The sequence below is a fragment of the Equus przewalskii genome, chromosome 32 (genome assembly GCF_037783145.1).
Source record: "Equus przewalskii isolate Varuska chromosome 32, EquPr2, whole genome shotgun sequence".
NCBI classification, from domain to species: domain Eukaryota; kingdom Metazoa; phylum Chordata; class Mammalia; order Perissodactyla; family Equidae; genus Equus; species Equus przewalskii.
The window spans coordinates 222,121-241,583 of record NC_091862.1 but is presented as its reverse complement, the minus strand read 5'-3'; the positions used below and the strand labels follow the sequence as shown (position 1 = coordinate 241,583).

The 19,463-nt window shown below is 37.1% G+C and overlaps 2 protein-coding genes across 2 annotated transcripts; one reads left to right on the top strand and one right to left on the bottom strand.

Moving 5' to 3' along the window:
• The first annotated feature begins 266 nt into the window (after positions 1-266).
• LOC139080807 (olfactory receptor 2L5-like) lies at positions 267-1,211 on the top strand. The gene is given in 1 exon segment (XM_070603174.1): positions 267-1,211. A coding segment is annotated over 1 exon segment (939 nt). The 3' UTR covers positions 1,206-1,211.
• Positions 1,212-11,597: 10,386 nt separating this feature from the next.
• On the bottom strand, positions 11,598-12,589 carry LOC103564698 (olfactory receptor 2T29-like). The gene has a single exon (XM_008540592.2). It carries the CDS (start codon positions 12,587-12,589, stop codon positions 11,627-11,629), a length of 963 nt encoding a protein of 320 aa, XP_008538814.2. The 3' UTR covers positions 11,598-11,626.
• Between the last annotated feature and the right edge of the window lie 6,874 nt (positions 12,590-19,463).

Sequence of the window (19,463 nt, the reverse complement as noted above, 5' to 3'; positions counted from 1 at the left end):
TTTTAAAGATTTCTTAGAAGACACCTTGGCAACAAGTGTTGTCATACTCAAATTTTAATCTCTGGGTTAGAAAACAATGCTTTTTTCTTCCAAAATAGGTAAGTTCAGTTTTCATTTAAGAGGCGTAAAATTTTAAATAATACACAGTCTGACTACAATAATAAGTTAAAAATTATAGTTTTTCAAGCTTAGAAAGTGAATAGCTTATAGTTTTGTACTTAACATGCTCTTGCGTTTGCCTCCAGGAAAAAAAATATCAATGCCCCATGGAAAATTATAATCAAACATCCACTGATTTCATCATATTGGGGTTGTTTCCACCATCAAGAACTGGCCTGTTCCTCTTCAGTCTCATTGTTCTCATTTTCCTAATGGCTTTGTTTGGCAACTTGTCCACGATCCTTCTCATCTTCCTGGACACTCATCTCCACACTCCTATGTATTTCCTACTCAATCAGCTCTCCCTCATGGACTTGAACTACATCTCTACCTTTGTCCCCAAAATGGCTTCTGATTTTCTCTTTGGAAACAAGTCTATCTCTTTCATTGGATGTGGGGTTCAGAGCTTCCTCTTCTTGACTTTAGCAATTGCGGAAGCGCTGCTCTTGACATCTATGGCCTACGATCATTATGTGGCTATTTGTTTTCCTCTCCACTATCCCATTCGTATAAGCAAAAGAGTGTGTGTGCTGATGATAATAGGATCTTGGATAACGGGCTCTATCAACTCCTGTGCCCACACTGTGTATGTCCTCCAAATCCCCTACTGTCGATCCAGGGCCATCAACCATTTCTTCTGCGATGTCCCAGCCATGTTGACTCTGGCCTGCATGGATACCTGGGTCTATGAGTACTCAGTGTTTATGAGCACCACTCTCTTTCTCTCCTTTCCTTTTATCGGCATTGCATGCTTCTATGGCCGCGTTCTCCTTGCTGTCCACCGCATGCACTCAGCAGAAGGCAGGAAGAAGGCCTATTCCACCTGTAGCACCCACCTGACTGTGGTGACTTTCTATTATGCTCCCTTTGTTTTCACTTATCTACGCCCAAGGTCCCTCTGATCTCCAACAGAGGACAAGGTTCTGGCTGTCTTCTACACCATCCTGACCCCAATGCTCAACTCCATCATCTACAGCCTGCGAAACAAGGAGGTGATGGGGGCCCTCAGAAGAGTTATTCAGAGAATCTGCACTGTGAAAATGTAGACAAACCTTTTTGTTTATGTACCCAGGACTTGGTTATAAGTTCTCTAATCAGTATATAGCAATTAAAAATATTGTATGCATAGAGTGCAAGTAGTAAAATTAGTCTAGATCAGAAGAAAATCACTCATATCTGGACAAAATTATCTTGTAAATATATGTAAAGCTGAGAATTCAAGGAGAATTTTTTTCTAAAAAGATTCTCTTATGAATAGATTTCAACCTATTTCAATATAAATCAATTTCTTGTAAATCTGAATTTAATTTTAAATGTAAATTTTATCAATGGCATTTTAATGATTCTTCTCACATTTCTGGTAATTTGTGGACTTTTTATAAGAAACAGGAAGTGGCTTCATATTTCAAATACCCGTTTATTCATTTTATCATTGTATTTTCAATTACATGTTAAAATAATGTTATTTTTCTCTTTTATTAATAATTGATTTTTGAAACTTCATATGAAAAGAGTGTTCTTTTCCATCAATTATCTTTCATATTAATTTTTAAATTATCTGTAAATATTATTTATATTTCTAAGCCTGTGGGTATTTTCTTTGCAATGTTGTTGATGAATTCCAATGACTTGCTGATATGCTTTATTGCAATGACTATGTGTGAACTTTGATTTAAAACGATTTAGTGACAAAGTTTCCTACCTAATTTCCTTAGTATTCCCTGTCCTGGAACTCTGGTGAGACAGTTAATAATTTTGTTGATGACACAGGGATGGTCTCTGGGATGGATGGATAAGTCAGACCTTGCTCCCATCATGGGTCATTGCTCCTGGCAGACAGAGATCTTCCTTCCTTCTGGGCAGTGGCCACTTCCATCAGTGTTGCTCCAGCTGCAGCTGCTGTTGACATCACCACCACTCATTTAGTTCCAGGTCTCAATGCAGCCAGTCCCTTGGGATCCTGTCATGCTTTGAATAAAGATATGTGTGTGCATATGGGCAGGCCAGGCCAATTGCTCCATGTACCTGCTGCTGGAGCCCACATGTGCAGGTGCTGTTGCTGGACCAAAACTGCGTGCTAATGCTGCCATCTAGCCCAGCACCCCTGCCCACATGCATACTCAGAGATAAAATTATTAAGAATAGTAAGATTTCAACAACAGAGTATTAAACCAAGAAATGAATCTTTCTGAGTGTGAGACCCCATGCAAGCACACAGGCCACATGCCGATGGGGTCAGCCCTGAGGAGAGTAAAATAAATGAGTAGGAAGGGAATGGTGTCATGAAAACCAGGAGAACGATGACAATGTCTGCTGTTTCTGTTAGTTGGTATCATTGGAAATAATCTGAGTGAGTGTGGAATTGTGCAAAGATGCCCATTTTAGACTCCTTACTCATTTCAGGTAGTGAATAATAGAGATAATCAGGAGATCTGTCTATTTTTGCCCTCACACAACATGGCCTAGGGGAAACAATGTCATATCTTTGGACCTAGTTTGTTGAAAAGCAAGATGGTGGCATTTTACCCTGTACTGTCAGTAAAAGGTGTAGGAAAGGACAAATAATTTTTCCTCTACACTTCTAGGTTCTTAGCTAAACACATCCCCTGTAATAAATGACAGATTAACAGAAAAAAAATGAAAGTCTCATAACATGTATACCTCTTGTATTCATGGGAAAGACCCATGAAAATTAACTCCTTGAAATGACCCAAGTCTTCCCCTTTACAATTGTCTTCAGTTACAAAAAAAAGATGTTGGGGAAGGGAGAAGATCACATATGGGAGATTTCCAAGAAAAGTACAGTAAAAAAGGGCATATTTCTTTTTGCAGATTTGGGTTGCTGCCTTCTCCATTAAAAAGAGTTTCTAGATATTTGGTCATCCTCCACTTCCTGGTACACAGAGGGTGATACCCTTACAAATCAAGCTTTCCCTTATAAATGTAAATGTCTCCTACAAAATAGTAACGTCTACTCCAGTTTTCAGAGCTTTTCCTGGGTCTGCTGATTCTTAAAAATAACCAGCTTAAAATAGTCTTTTTACCAAAGAGGCATATTTTGGGTTGGCAAACTTTGCTCTCCTTCAGTGGCATCATTGCAGTCTCTCTTACTGACATTTCTACAAAGGCAAGAATAATTCATCTTTTTAATGCACACAACTCTGGAATTGGAGATAAAGAGATCATGAGAAAATATTGAGCACTCCAGGCTATAGGGCTCTCTGTTTATTATGTCTCTTAGTAGCCATTTTTATTTTCTTCCAGTTGTTAACCAGCAATTATTATCTGGCACTTCTCATTCATTCTTTAATTGTTTCACATCAGGAAGAAGCAAATTTTAAAGCGCACGTTATCTGCTGCTTTTATAACACACACTGTGTGCATTTAGCATTTTCTTATATATTAAATTTTCCAAGTTTGATTTACAGAAAGAGAAATGAGTATGTCTCTTGACAAGAAATTTTCATATATTGAGGTATATGGGGTAGCTATTGTCAATGTAAAATAACCATTCTATAAATAAGAGAAACAAGGTGAATTTTACTTGAGTCAAACTGAAGATTATAACCCAGGAAGGCAGTTTCCACAAAGGAAGAAAGTGTTCCAGAGAAGCATGGTTTTCAGTACAGTCATACCTTTTTAGAACAAAGAATATTCATTAAACATACCCAAGATACATATCCATCAAAGTTTCAAAGAGGTATTCAGTTGGAAATTAGCAGGTCAACATGACCCTGAGGTCACCAAAAGGGAAGGTATCTCCAAGAGTCCCAGTACTGCCATTATCAATAGGGCATTGCCAATACTGGCTTTGTAGGGGTGCAAGTATATGTTCTTAGCTCAAGAGAGTGATTTCTTTTACTTTGAGACAACGTTTAACAAATCCTTTAATGATTAAAGCAGATGTGCAATACATGTTTGATGGGCCATAAGTCAGGGTTTTTTCAGTTCAAGCCAAATGTATTTTGAATCAGAATAGCTACCTCATATACCCCAATATGTGAAAAATCTCTTGTCACTATTCTGGTTTAAAACTGATTTGGCTTAAACTGAACATGGTGGCTGCACCAATTTACATTTTGACCAACAGTGTACGAGAGTTCCCTTTTCTACACCGCCTCTGCAACACTTGGTATTTCTTGTCTTTTTGATAGTAGCCATTCTAACAGGCATGGGATGATATCTCATTGTAGTTTTGATTTGTCTTCCCTTAATGATTAGTGAGGCTGTGTATATTTTTATGTGCCTGTTCAACATCTGTGTGTCTTTCTTTGGAAAAAAGTCTATTCAGATTCTCTCCTATTTTTTAATCAGGTGGTTTGCTTTTTGTCATTGATTTGTATGAGTCCTTTATATATTTTTGATATTAACTCCCTATTGGAGGTTATCTTTTCACTTTGTTGATGCTTTTCTTTGCTGTGCAGGTTTTTAGTTTGATACAGAGAACAGATTAGTGGTTACCAGAGACAGGGTGTAGGGGTTAGGGTTAGGGTAAAATGGAGGAAGGTGGTCAAAAGACACAAACTACCAATTACAAAGTCAGTCAGTCATGGGGATGTAATGTAAAGCATGGTTCTATAGTTAATAATGCAGTATTGCATATTTGAAAGTTGCTACAAGAGTAGATCTTATAAGTTCTCATCACAAGAAAAAGAATTTATGTTTGGTGATGGCTGTTAACTAGAATCACAATGCTGATCATATCACAATGTAAACAAACATTGAATCATTGTGTTGTACACCCGAAACTAATAAAATGCTATGTGTAAACTATATTATAAAAAAAAGAAGACTTAAAACATAAGTCTTGAAACCCTAACACTCCTGGAAAAAAAACTTAGCTTAGAAGCTTTTGGACGTTGTAGTAGGCAAAGATTTCTTGGTATGACACTGAAAGCCCAAGCAGCAAAAGCTAAAATAGACAAATGCGACAACATCAAACTGAAAAGCTTCTGCACACAAAATGAAACAACTAATGAAGTGAATAGTCAACCCACAGAATGGGAGAAAATATTTGCAGATCATGTATGAGATAGAGTGTTAAAATCCAAAATATATAAGGAACTCATACAACTCAATAGCCAAAAAACAAATAACCCAATTAAATATGGGCAAAGGAACTGAATAGATACTTATCCAACCAAGACATACAAATGGCCAACTGATACGTGAAAATCTGGACAACATTACTAATCATCAGGAAAATGAAAATCAAAGCTTCCATAAGATATCAACTCCCTCTTTTTAGGATGACTATTACAAAAAAATAAAAATTAAAAAAAAAGAATAAGTCTTGTTGAAGATGTGGAGAAAAGAAAACCCTTGTCCAGTGTTGGTTAGAATGTAAACAAGTGCAGCCACTTTGGAAAAAAATATGTAGGTTCCTCAAAAATTGGAAAACACAAATACAATTTGATTCAGCGATCTTACTTTTGCATGCATATCCAAATGAATTAAAATCTGAGCCTTGAGGAAATAGCTGCACTCCATGTTCTTTGCAGCATTATTCACAATAGCAAAGATATGGAAACAAAATAAATGTCCATCAACTAACAAGTGAATTGAAAAATGTGATAAAATGTTGAATGCGATATACAATGGAATCTTATTCAGCTTTAGAAAAGAAGGAAATCTTTTCATTTGTGACTATATGGATGGGTCTCGAAGACATCAGGCTAGGTGAAATAAGATACAGAAGGGCAAATACTGCATGATCTTACTTATGTGTGGAATCTAAGATAGCCAAACACATATGATCAGAGAGTAGAATGGTACCTTCCAGGGGCTAGTGGAGGGGCAAATTGGGAGGTATTGTTTGAAGGGTATAAAGTTTTGATTATACAAGATGATTAAGTCCTAGAGATCCACTGTATAGTGTAGTGCCTCTAATTAACAACATACTTCAAAGCTTGCTAAGAGTGGAGATCTTATGTTAAGACCTCCCACAAAAGGAAAAACAAAATAAAACAAAAAATTGGGGTGAAAGGAAACTTTTCGAGGTGATAGATAAGCTTATGATATTGATTGTGATGATGGTCTCAAGAGTATATAGTTACATCCAAACACATCAAATTTTATACATTAAATGTCTATAGGCTTTTTACATCACAAGGAAAGAATTTTATTAAGGCATACCATACCCTCAGGAAAGTACCCTGATCACAAAGCAAACCAGCCATTGCATAAGCAGCACCAGATCAGGAAACCTAGAATTACTCGACCCCCAGAAGCCTTCCTTCAAGTGCTTCTCCTATTCACTCCCCGCTAAGAGAAGCCGCTCACTCAAAACATTGAATTTCTAACTGCAACATAAACTGTTTGAAATGCGTTTAATTAATTACCTTCAGAAACAGAACAAAATATCAAAGACCTCTTAGAAGTAGGTGCTAAAATCTGCCCAATCCAAACAGAAAAAGATTTGTAAGCAGACTTAAAAGTTTAAGAGAGAACTAGCGGTGCAAATTTGTCCACTTAACATACTGAACTCTATTTAAAAACAAAAAACAAAAGTAAAATCAGCTGACTGTAAATAAAGTAGATTATCTTCCTTAATGTGGGGGGTCTCATGTTAAGTGAAGCCTTTAAGAGCAAAACTGAGGATTCCCAGAGAAGAAGGAATTGTGCATCAAAACTGTAGCATAGAAATGCTGCCTAGTTGCCACCCTGCTGGTTGTCCTACAGATTTCAGACTCAAGAATGTGTCAGTTACTACCTGAATCTCCAGCCTGCCTGTCTGCTGAACAAACCTTAGACTTTCTAGCCTCCCCAATCTTGAAAACCAATTCTTTCTCACCCACACACCCCTCTATCTAACTCTGTTTCTTATGTCTCTCTGGAAGTTGATATTAGTGATTATTAAGCAACATTGTGAATATACTAAAAGCCACTTAATTGTACACTTTAAAATTATTCAAATGGTGATTTTTGTTTGAATTTTATATCAATAATAAAATTTGGCGTGCATCTCACAGTATACTAAGAATATATTCATGCAGATTAATGAGCTATACAAAAATATAAAAGAACATACTAGAAAAGAGCATAGAAGGCAATTTCAGTTACTGGGGCCAGCAAAGCCTTTCTAAACAAGATATGAAATTCCAAACCAGAAAGAGAGAGAGTAACATATTGGACCATATTAAAAAAAAATCTTGGGGCCAGCCCAGTGGCCTAGGGGTTAAATTTGTTTGCTCTGCTTTGGCAGCCTGGGGTTCACAGTTTGGACCTACACATCACTCATCCAGCCATGCTGTGGCAGCATCCCACATACAAAACACGGAAGACTGGCAAGATGTTAGCTCAGGGACAATCTTCCTCAAGCAAAAAGAGGACGATTGGAAACAGATATTAGTTCAGCAACAATCTTTCTCACACACACACACAAAAATCTGTATAACAAGGAAACATTAAACATACGTTGAGGTCTCACTTGTAGAAAAGCAGAATGTGTATAAAAATGATTATCAGTAATATATAAGAGGCAAACAAGTTACAAAGCAAACGATCCACTCAAAAAATAAACAAAGCTATTGAAGACTCATTCAGAGCTTGAGTAATGTATAGGAAAATGCACCTATGAAAAGATGCCAAGTCAAAATCAGAGACGCGCAAACCAAATATATACTTTAGTTGAAATCATATCAGTATTGGAAAAAACTGCAGAGTATAGCCAATATTGATCATATCAGAATCAAAGTAGGAAAGAGGTGTGTAGGGGTAAGGATTTTTCTCAGGGAATGGAGGAGAACCCAAGGTTATCATTATGGCAAAGTTCTCTTCAGCCTTGATCCTGAGGGGCAGTGGGAGGAGCAGCAGTTTCCAGGAATCACAGCAGGTGAGCTGCAGGAGGACAACCCCTAGTGAGAGCTGGGTCCCAGGTTTTGGAATTTGGCCTTGTCAGCCTCAGCCTGGCAGAGACGGTGCTGAGAAATTAAATGCCCAGACCTCAGTCTGTTCCCACCTTCCAGTCACCTGCTGGAACCTCTCAGTGACGAAACCATCCAGGAGGCAAAGGGACAAGCAGCCCCTCTGCTCACACAGCTGACATGGAAGAGCAGACACACCTGAGGGGGAGGATAGAGCATGATGGGAAGATGAGAAACTGGTCCTCTTTCTTCATGGATGATGGGAGCTAAATTAGCCTAGAATTTTGTCCTATACAAACTAGCAGTTTGTATCAAATTCATTGATCATTTGAACAATAATCCCCTACTGGGAATTTCTCCTACAAAAATAATCACATATATGAGGAAAGAGATATGTACAAGACATTCATTTGTTAATGGTAAAAAGATTATAAGTTTATTAGTAGACTATTATTATTAATTTATTATTATTGTCATTAATAGGTGATTTATTTTAAAATTGATGACACATCTCTCCTATATTGAAATAGAACCCATCTTTATGCACCAAACTGGTTAGATACTGAAGATAGACTGCTGAGTTAAAAAAAGCATATTGAAGATAAATACTTGATTTTCTCATGAAAAAAGAAGTTTGAATCACACAAATCCAGGGTTCCAAGCCGTAACATTAGAGGTTTACATTTTCTTTCTTTCTTTTTTTATTTTAGTAAGATTAGCCCTGAGCTAACATCTGCTGCCAATCCTCCTCTTTTTGCTGAGGAAGACTGGCCCTGAGCTAACATTCGTGCTCATCTTCCTCTACTTTATATGTGGGACACCTACCACAGCATGGCTCTTGCCAAACGGTGCCATGTCCGCACCCAGGATCTGAATCAGTGAAGCTCGGGCCATCAAAGCGGAACGTGCGAACTTAACCACTGTGCCACCGGGCCGGCCCCTAGAGGTTTACATTTTCTGAACTCAGTGTCAAACAGATAGATAGATAGATGAGAGAGAGAGAGAGAGAGAGAGAGAGAGAGAGAGAGAGAGACCATCTGATTATATAATAGTATCCTAAGAGGGAAAACAGACAATCAAAATTATATTAAATGTGAATTCCAATGCATGTAATTTTGTTAAGCCTCATTTCCTGAATCATCCCTAGAAAAATTAATTTGAACCTCCTGTTTTTTCAAACTTTTGAACACATTTTAAAAAGCAGTATATTTGTGAAAAACAGTGCAAGCTTCTCCACCTAATCTGTGTTGCTTTACTCCTAAAGTTGGTAAGAATTCCAATCATAGTTCTTAATGTCCTTTAGAGAATGCAAAAACCCTGAGAGCTTGTTTTTATGGGGTAGAAGTGATCTGTTTGGCCAAATACTGGTGGCATCATAAGCACAAACATGAATACATTCTGAAACGCGAAAACTTTAAACTACCGTGTATAGCTACTTATTTGGCACTGTAAGTACACTTTAGTGCCAGAAGCTCTTCCACTTATTCTTTTCATTCTGGAACTGGGAAATTGTTCTCCCATGTCTAGGAATTCTGCATATTGTATACCATAGATAATTTCAATAAGAATTTCCCAACTGCACAGTTTTTATAAATCCTTATTAATAGAGGCTATGGAAAATTATATTTTGAACATTTTATTTAAAAAATAATTCACTCTTCTGAAAAGATTTTTACCTTTTTTTTTTGCTTGAGAGAGAAAAAAAATGCATCTTTGGAAGAATATGGTTCCTCATCACATTTTGTTGTTTTGTTCCCCATGTCTAGGGTGTTGTCAGTGGAATCCTCAAATGTGCATATCATTATAGTTCAGCAAATTGAGGGGTAAAACATACACTTCTAAATTCTTTTAAAAGTTAGAGAGTACAAGTTTTATTCATTCTGTTTGACTGCAACAAAATTAATGTAAACTGGTTTTCCAACACTGTTTCCCAAAATACTGTAAAATCCTTATTTTACAGTCATGAAGTAATTGAGAATGACAAGAGGAAAAGGGCATTTGTAGTGTTTGATAATTCACAAGTTGACACAGCCAATTGGAAATTGTAGACATGCAACAGTTTGTAGTTCTATGTAACAGGTTCAACAAGGCACTGCTCACCCCTCATACTGCCCCCAGGTCCCTGCTGGGGTTAAGCCATGGTCCATTCCACTTAGATCAACGCCTCTCACTTTACTGTCCTCACTTCCCTGGTCTCCTTATCTCCAGTCTTGCTCTTCTCCAATTGATTACCACTTATTTAACATTTCTCAAATGCAAGCCTGAACATTTCACTATTGTTCTAAAACCCTGGATTACAAAAGGGCAAGAAACTAGGCTGTAAAGTGAAGCAGGAAAGAAGTACCATTGGGACACTTACACCTCTTGCTTGGTCAAATATCTGACCTTTGCTCATGCCCTACCTTTTCCACGGCATCATGTACCTGAGCACAAACTCCCTGCCCAGCTTACTGTACTCATCTGATGGCAACATCTAGTCACCATTCAACACTGAGCTCTAGGGTCTTCTCTCAGTCCCTTTTGTTTGGCTGAATTTGCATTGTCACAGGTAGAAATGATGTGTCCTTATGAGCTGTACCCTTTCCACATGAGCATTAAAACAATTTATGTATTTTACTACAACTATTTTGCATAAACTATGTCTACCTTTCAAGTTCCTTGGGGACAGTAGCCATGTTTTATTATGAGTTTATACTCTTTTAGCTAGGAGCTATTATTTTTGTTATAACATAGCATAAGAAATATTTGCTGAACAAAGAATTGAATGTTTGATGTTCTTCCTCTGCTTGTTTGTTTAATAAGTTACTTATTTGAAATATCAGCTCAGATACCACATCATGCAGGGAAACTTCCCTAAGTCCTGCTTCCACATGGGGTTAATATTCTTCCCACAGTATCTTACATGGTCTTGGATACTCAGCCTACCACAAGGTAGTAACAATCTCAGAGGGGCAACATGGCTGGATGGCTTCAGGTTGAACTATGAAGACCAAAGTAGCCCTCATTAAAGGTGGATGGATGACTGGATTGTCACAGTCACGATCAGCCACATCAAAATGGGCACGGTTTCTATGACACATCACTTACGTTGCCACCAAGCAGAAAGTAGGAATTCAAAGAAACAGAGAAAAATCTGATACTTTAGTCTTTATTTTTCAGTAATTTCCAATTTACAGAAAAGTAGCATAAGTAATAACAGTACAATTAACACTCATATACACTTTATCTAAATCCACCTGTTAACATTATACCCCTTTTGCTTCATCACCTTCTTCTCTCTCTAACTCCTCAGTTGCACATCTTGGTTTTTTATCTAAATATTTTCATTATATATGTCCTAAGACTATGAATATTCTCCCTGAGAATCACAGTGCAGTTATCCATTTCATAAAATTTAATATTGAGATGATTGTATAAATATTTTCAATGCAGAAGGAGTGTAAAAATGAAGAGGTTTCCAGTACAGGAAAACAATGCCTCCAAAAGGGATGAATATAGGATAACACATCATGGTATGAGAATCTGAGGAGTTACATTGGCCTAAGGTTCTAAACTTCTGATGTGTAGAGAGAAGGAAAATAAACCATTACTGTCAAAATTTCTTACTTTATAGTTTCCTGAAAGACAGATTCCACATTCAGCATTTTCTTTAGAGCCCCTGTGACATCCTTATTCCTAAGACTATAGATTATAGGGTTTAGAACAGGAGTGAGGATGGTGTAAAAAACAGATACAATCATATCCTTCTCAGGTGTGTGGTAGGAGCTTGGGAGCATGTAGGTGTAGACAGCAGCCCCATAAAAGAGGATGACCACGGTCATGTGGGAAGCACAAGTGGTGAAGGCCTTCTTCCGCCCTTCTGCTGAGTTCATCTTGTAGATGGTGAGGAGGATGAAAGAATAGGAGCTTGAAATGACTATCACAGGGATGAGGAGCATGAGGACACAGCACAGGTACATGAGTGTCTCATAGAGGGAGGTGTCTGAGCAGGAAAGCTTCATTAAAGCAGGGACCTCACAGAAGAAATGATGAATCTCCTGGGATCTGCAGAAGGGAAAGGTCATGGTGACAGGTGTGAGCATGAAGCCATCCACTGATCCCAGGAACCAGCAGCCAGACACCAAGAGGAGACACATTCTGTGGTTCATGAGAATAGGATAATGGAGTGGATGGCAGATGGCCACATAGCGGTCATAGGCCATGGCAGCCAGAAGGAAAAATTCTGAACCAACTAGTGTCAAATAGAGAAACATTTGCACCCCGCATTCGGGGGCTGATATCTTATTCACACCCATGACCTGGTCCATGAGCATCTTGGGCACAGTGACAGAAATGTACATCATGTCCATGAGAGACAACTGGCTGATGAAAAAGTACATGGGGGTGTTCAGGTGGGCATCAGAGTATATCAGAAGGATCAGGATTGTGTTTCCAAACAAGGTCATCAGGAAAACCACAAAAATGACCACACAAAGCAGAGCTGGGTGCTTGGATTGACTGAAGAGTCCCACTAGAATGAAATCTGACCATCCAGTGTTGTTGGTCACCCACATGGTGTTGTCCATGAGCTTTCACCTAGATCACCAAGGAGAGCTTTGGGATTAATAGATTGTTCATGGGATACGATCAACAGAAATTAATGATTTGTGAACATGGGTGTCTGTGTCTGTGTATGGGTGAGTGTGCATGCCAACCCAATTGTGCTAACAGGAGGAGGTTCCATGGGTCTGTAGACTTGACGATTGTAAATTACCTGTAATTCAACAGTATTACCAGAAAATTAAGAATTTGCAACTGTGGGTGAAAAGAATGCTTAACTTATAGTAAGATTGCCATAGTTCAAGGTCATGAGACTTCCTGATGATAGATAGTGTTGTTTATCATCAAGTATGGAAATTTTCAAAATCACTGCCTTATGCAAAAACAAAAAGTAAATCATTGAAAAAAAAGATAAATCAAACACCTTATTTCTAGAGTTTCTTGTTATAGAAGTCAGAATAGAGTCAACCTTTCTGGTTTAAGGATCCAATTGTGATCTTAAAAACTTGGGAAGTGGTATTCCATATAAGAAAGATTTAGAACGTAACTGAAACATAATTTGGGGAAATTCCATACCAAAAATTGAACGCCCTTTGCCTGTAGGATCAAGCCATGCTGTGAGGCTCTGTGGTTGTGTGGAATCACAGGAACAGGTCAGGGTTCTCGTCAATGACCAACCCCTTAGATATTCTAGGAACACCAAGTGAGGAGCCCAAACTCTAAGACTGGACTGTGGCTGTGGGTCTGGTTTGTCCTCTACCCACCATCTCTCTGTCTACTCAATAAAAAAAGGGGATAATAATGTTTGACCTCAGATGTGGTGAGGATTAAATGAGGTAAAATGATGAAAGCGCCAGGAACATTACTAGTTACAGATGAATAAGTACATGTACTGTTAGTTTAGAGTAAATATCTAAAGTACTTGCTGTGAGAATCAATGCAAGAGATGGCTGTTACTATTATTGACTTATGAGATGTGTTACTTTAGTTCACCAGTCTTTGTATCTATTTATACACATAAGACTTCGGAAAATGAAAAAGCGATCTACTGAATGGGAGAAAATATTTGCAAATAATATACCTGATAAGGCATTAAAAGTCAAAATATGTAAAGAACTTATACAACTCACTATCAAAAAATAATCTGATTAAAAGATCGACAGAGGATATGAATAGATATTTTTCTGAAGAAGACATACAGATGGTCAACAGGTACGTGGAAAGATGCTCAACATCACTAATCATGAGGGAAATGCAAATAAAAACCACAATGGGATATCATTTCACACCTGTTAGAATGGCTATCACCAAAACAGCAAGAGGTAAATGCTGGTGAGGATGTGGATAAAAGGGAACCCTTGTGGACTGTTGGTGATAATGTAAATTGGTGCAGCCACTACTGAAAACAGTATGGAGGTTTCTCAAAAAAATTAAAAATAGAACTACCATAGATTCCAGCAATTCTACTTCTGGGTATTTATCTGAAGAAAACAGAAACGCTAACTTGAAAAGATACATATGCACCCCCTTGTTCATTGCAGCATTATTTGCAATAGTCAAGATATGAAAACAACCTAAATGTCCATGGATGGATGAACAGATAAATAAAATGTGGTATACATATGTGTGTGTGTGTGTGTGTGTGTGTGTACATATATATATGTATATATACAATATAGGTGTATATATATATATATGTAAGAATATATATACAATAAAATGTTATTCAACCATAAAGAAAGAACAAAATATTTCTATTTGTGACAACGTGGATGGAACCTAAGGGCACTATGTAAGTGAAATAAGTCAGATAAAAAAGGACAAATACCATATGATTTCACTTATATATGGAATCTTAAAAGAGAAAAAAACAAGCTCATAGATTCAGAGAGCAGATTGGTGGTTACTAGAGGCAAAGGTTGGAAGTGGGCAAAATAGGCAAAAGGAGTAAAAAAAGTACAAACTTACAGTTATAAAATAAATAAGTCATGAGGATATAGTATACAGTATGGTGGCTATTGTTAATAATAGTTAATAATACTGTGCTGCAATTTGAAAGTTGTGAATTAGACATGAAATTTCCTAATTTTAAGGATAGCTGTTTGAGCTGCACCTAGAAAAATAATATATATGTTCATTTCTTTTAGCTCTTTGTTAATCATATTTGCAGCCCCAGTACTATCACCGAGCTTGAACATGTTGCATGAGTGTTAAAAAATTTTTTTAAATAAAGCATGAAAAAAGAAAACCTAGCTCAAAAAAAGAATTTAAATTTGATAATTTCTGTAGTCCCATACTATATATATGTATAGAAGACTTTATGTGAATACATATAAACCACTTATAAATATGTATATTTGTATAAATATGAAATATAAATAAATATGTAATATGCATTTCTTATTTTAACACTGATTAAGGAGAACTTTACGGAGAATCTCGACTCAGTTCTGTCTAGTACATGTTTCTCCAACTTTATCTCCTTAAAGCTCATACCATTTGTTCTAAATCTCAGGGAGAAGGACTAGCATTTAGAAGGTCATGGCCATTTGCAGGACAAGGCTTCAGTGTTTTTGCAAACACCATCTGCTTTACTGTCTATAGCAATCAATTTTTCATGGAACCTGAGATGCAGACAGGAAAACTGAACAAGACTGAGGTATCTCTGACTCCAATTCACTGCTTCCTCCTCTATCTTGCTGCTCACAGCCTGTGTCTGTGTTAGATGCCAGAGATGAATTAAAGCAAAAATTAAACTTGGTTTCAGATAAGGAGGTCACATCAGTCTTTTCAGGGAGAAATATTATATAAATATTATTTAAAGTAGTCTTAAAATAGCTACAAAATAAATAAGAAAGAACAATAGAGGCAAAATACCTTTGGCCTTTCTGAAGAAAATCAGTAATCGCCTCTTCTAACTTTTTTCTCACGGAGATTAAAACTTTGCAACTTTTCAATTTCTGACATGTTAGTTGCTAAATTGTAAAAGTCCTTACCAACAAGAAGGATATATTGGCACTTTTTTCTGAGAAGAGTTTAGAAGTGGTTATGATACAGGCATATTTCAATTTCCAAGTTTCAAATACATTTTATACTCTTGCAATAATTCCAAAGAACTGATTATGGTATTCAGCTTATTAACAGTCCCAACTTCTGGGGTGCTGAAGCAGTAGACAACACCAAAAATTAATCTGATGTCCAAAATATCCAACAAATCTGGGACACATAACATTAAAGAAATATAAGCTTTATGTTAAATTCCACCCCAACTGGCAGATGAAAGCTGAGCTCTATGCAAAATTTAAAAACAGTTCAATAAACACAAAACACACTTGCTGACTGAGTCTGTTGTCATATTGATGCAAGGACCAGCATGGCGACCAGCACATGTGTAGAACTCAAAGTGGTTTTGTGAGTGAGTGGAGGGAGAGCAGAAGGGCAGATGGGAGCACAGGGCAAATCTTTGCCTCATTTGAATGAATGGGAGTGACTGGGATCAAGCAACACTGAACAGCCCACCTAGGACACAGACAGACAAAGGAATACTGTCTACAAGGCAATTGGCCTCCCTGCTCATTTTTAGTTCTCTCTACCAATTCCTTGGGTTTAATTGGTAGTGCTTACTTAACTTGAGGAATTATTAATAGTGATGGTAGAAGAATATTGGATCTCTATTTTAAGTTGACAGCATCTCAGCAATTGTCCTATGGCTTTGCCACATTTTATCTTCCCCAACAGTCTGCGAGGTACTTACTCATCTTATTATCTGCCTTTACAGATAAAAAAAAAATTGGGTTTCCAGGGCTTCTGCCTGCTGTCACACAATGAGGCTGAGGGAGGACCCATGTCTCAGCTCAAGTGTGGGACCCAGAAGCTGGAATGCTGCCTCCGTTCTCCAGGAACACAGTCTTCCCTGCAGTCTACACTGCAGGTATTAGCCACTCACAATCTATTTTGTCTGAAGCATAAATATGATTAAGACATTTATTTCAATGTTCTGACTACCAGAAATAATCCCCACCCAAATAAAACCAGTCCCTTTTTTCCTGTAAAATTTCAGTCTCAAGAGAACAGTTATTGTCCAACAATATAGGAGGAATGTACATTCTTTTGCTCATAAATAGTTGGAAATCAAAAACTGATTTACTAATAAGTTGCAGAGAATATGTGATATATAAAAGATTTTTTAAAAAAACATTTGTTACTCTCCACAAAAATAGATGATAGGAAAAAATTGGATAAATATGGTCAAGAATTAATAGAACGTGTCAGAAGCAGAACAGGTCAAAAACAATCATTACCCTTTTGCTCTTGTGGTTCTGTCTTCCTATCTGATTGAACCCAGTATCAGATGATGCCACAATCCTCATCTAGATGAGCTGTTGGAGTGTGGCTGTTTGAACTCTAAAAAGAGAAATAGTTGAATGACAGCATCTCTCATTTTATTATGCCCATTAAGGGAGTGAATGAAGGATTTCTGTTAATAAATCCCATATGAGTCTTTGAAGAAGAGTGCTATTAAGAGCTGAAAAGACTAATAGACATCTCTGCTGCACTTTTATGGTTTTCTTCTCATGTATTTTTTCTTATCTCCTTTTATTGTACACTAGAAATCTTAACCAATATTAACAATAATCTGAAATTTCACCATCATCAATAAAAACTTATCTATGAAATATCTTATTTTATATACAGACAGCCTTTTCCACTTTACAACATAATTTTCCCATATACGTGTGTGTGTGTGTGTGTGTGTATACATCTCTCTTCATTTAATCTTCAAAATTATTTTGTGAGGTATTAATGCTGTTCTTCTCATCTTCCACAGACTCTGAAACTCAGAGTCTAATTGGTGTGTCAAAGACAGCAACACTAATTAAAACTGTGGCTGAGACTAAAATTGAGGTGGTCTCCTTTGCATCTTTGTCTGGATCAGTCTTCATTAGGTTACTTATTGTCCTCTTTCTTCATTCACTCAGCTGCAGTCTATGTTGTTTTAATATTGCATTGCATTTTAGGGCAGTTGTTTTTAATTTAAATGTAGAATGCTAATTATAGAAAGATATAAAAACACACGCACAAAATTTAAATCAACCGTAATGCAATCGCCCAGGCGAAAATCATGCCTTAAATGTTATATCTTGCATTCAAACTACAAATATGTATGGAGTGTATATCATGCACCAGGCAGTTGAGATAAACCAGGGGACAAGATAGAAGCAAACCCACCCTCATGGAACTTGCAGCCAAATTCTTCTGAACCTTTTCTGTATGTGTGTTCTGGCGCTATGTTGATCATTTTCCCTTGCCATCCTTTGTTCATGACATCCTTCGTCCAGATTGTGACTTCTGTTTGTAGGGCCCACACTTGGGGTCTGGAGCCTCCATCTTACCTGATGGGACTTAGGTGTACAAGCATCACTGAAGGCTTGATGGAGAAAAATCCAGGGAGCAGGAAGGCAGGGAGTGGTTTGAGTGAGTCCTGGTGAGAGGTGTGGTGGCTGAGTGAGGGGGTGATGATGGAGGATGTCAGGTTGAAGCACAATGGATGCCCTCAGGACACTGGGGCTGGGCAGGTTGGACAGGAGACTTAGAGCTGAGTTTGAGACTCAGCTCTCCCAGTAGACACGTGCATGGAGATGAGGCAAGGCCGCTGGATGCCTGAGTCAGGAGCTCAAAGAGGACAGACTTGAAGTCATGGTTTAGGGGATGAGCAATGTATGGAGGAAGCAAAGGGACTGCATGAGAAGGGAGAGTAGATGTCTTATACCAGAAGCCAGTGTAGATGAGGTTAAATTTCCATCTCATCTCTTCTTTCCCAATGACCTGACATCAAATTCCTTTCAAATGTCTTGTTTTATTGATGTCGTTCATGAGAATTTTTAACATCTAGTGGACAATTCTCCTTGTTATCACTATATTCACAATCAAAATGGGCAATTTCTTGCCTGTTTGTTTCTCTTTTAAGTCGATCTTTTAAATCTTTTGGTCAAGTTCAGAAGATCTAATAGAATTTTTACTAGAATGTAATTTTAAAAATATTTTGGAAGGATTAATATTGTTAAAATATTGGGGATTTTCATCTAGAAATATGGTAGGCTTCACAGGTTATTCAAATGTGTGGAAGCCAAGCCTGACTTTTAAAAAATTTTTTCATAAAATTCTTCCATAGTAATCATTGAGATTATTTCAAGATGTTCTGTTTTATTAGCATTTTGAAAAGAATATTTTCCCATTTGTAAATACTTAATAAGCATTAATAATGACAGAATTGCTGTTGATCTTTATGTAACTGCTTTGTTCTGCATTTCTAAAATCTGCTACTGGTTCAAATATTTCATTTGAATATTTTAATTAGCTATTTTAGTTCAATTTCATGTATCAATGAAATTCACTATACTGTAAAACTTGTATCATTTAACTTTGACAATAAAGAACAACTCTCTGTTCCAATTTTTAATGTTTTTAATCATCTTATGTTTCACTTTCTAGAAAGATAGTGGGTACTGATTTCCCAAGTTTCGCCTTTAAAAATTTATAACAAAAAATACAATAAGGTGGCAGGATATAAAATGAAATAAAGTGATATTAAAATCACTTTCTTCACATACACAAGAAATAATGCAGTGGAATATATAATGGAGAGAAAATCTCACTTATAAAAGCAACAAAAATGATGAAACATTTAGGAACTAAACTCAAAAAGAAGTGTGTAAGACTTATATGAGGAAAATTTGAAAATAATCCTGAAAGATAGAAGCAAAGATATGAAGATGTGGAAAATTACCTGCCTAGGGCTCAGGAGTGGAGCCATCACCCCTGTGAGCAAAAAACTGAGTCAAAGAGGATTATTCTTGTATCAAAATCTAATGTTTGCGTGGGTAGGTTTCTGACTTGCTT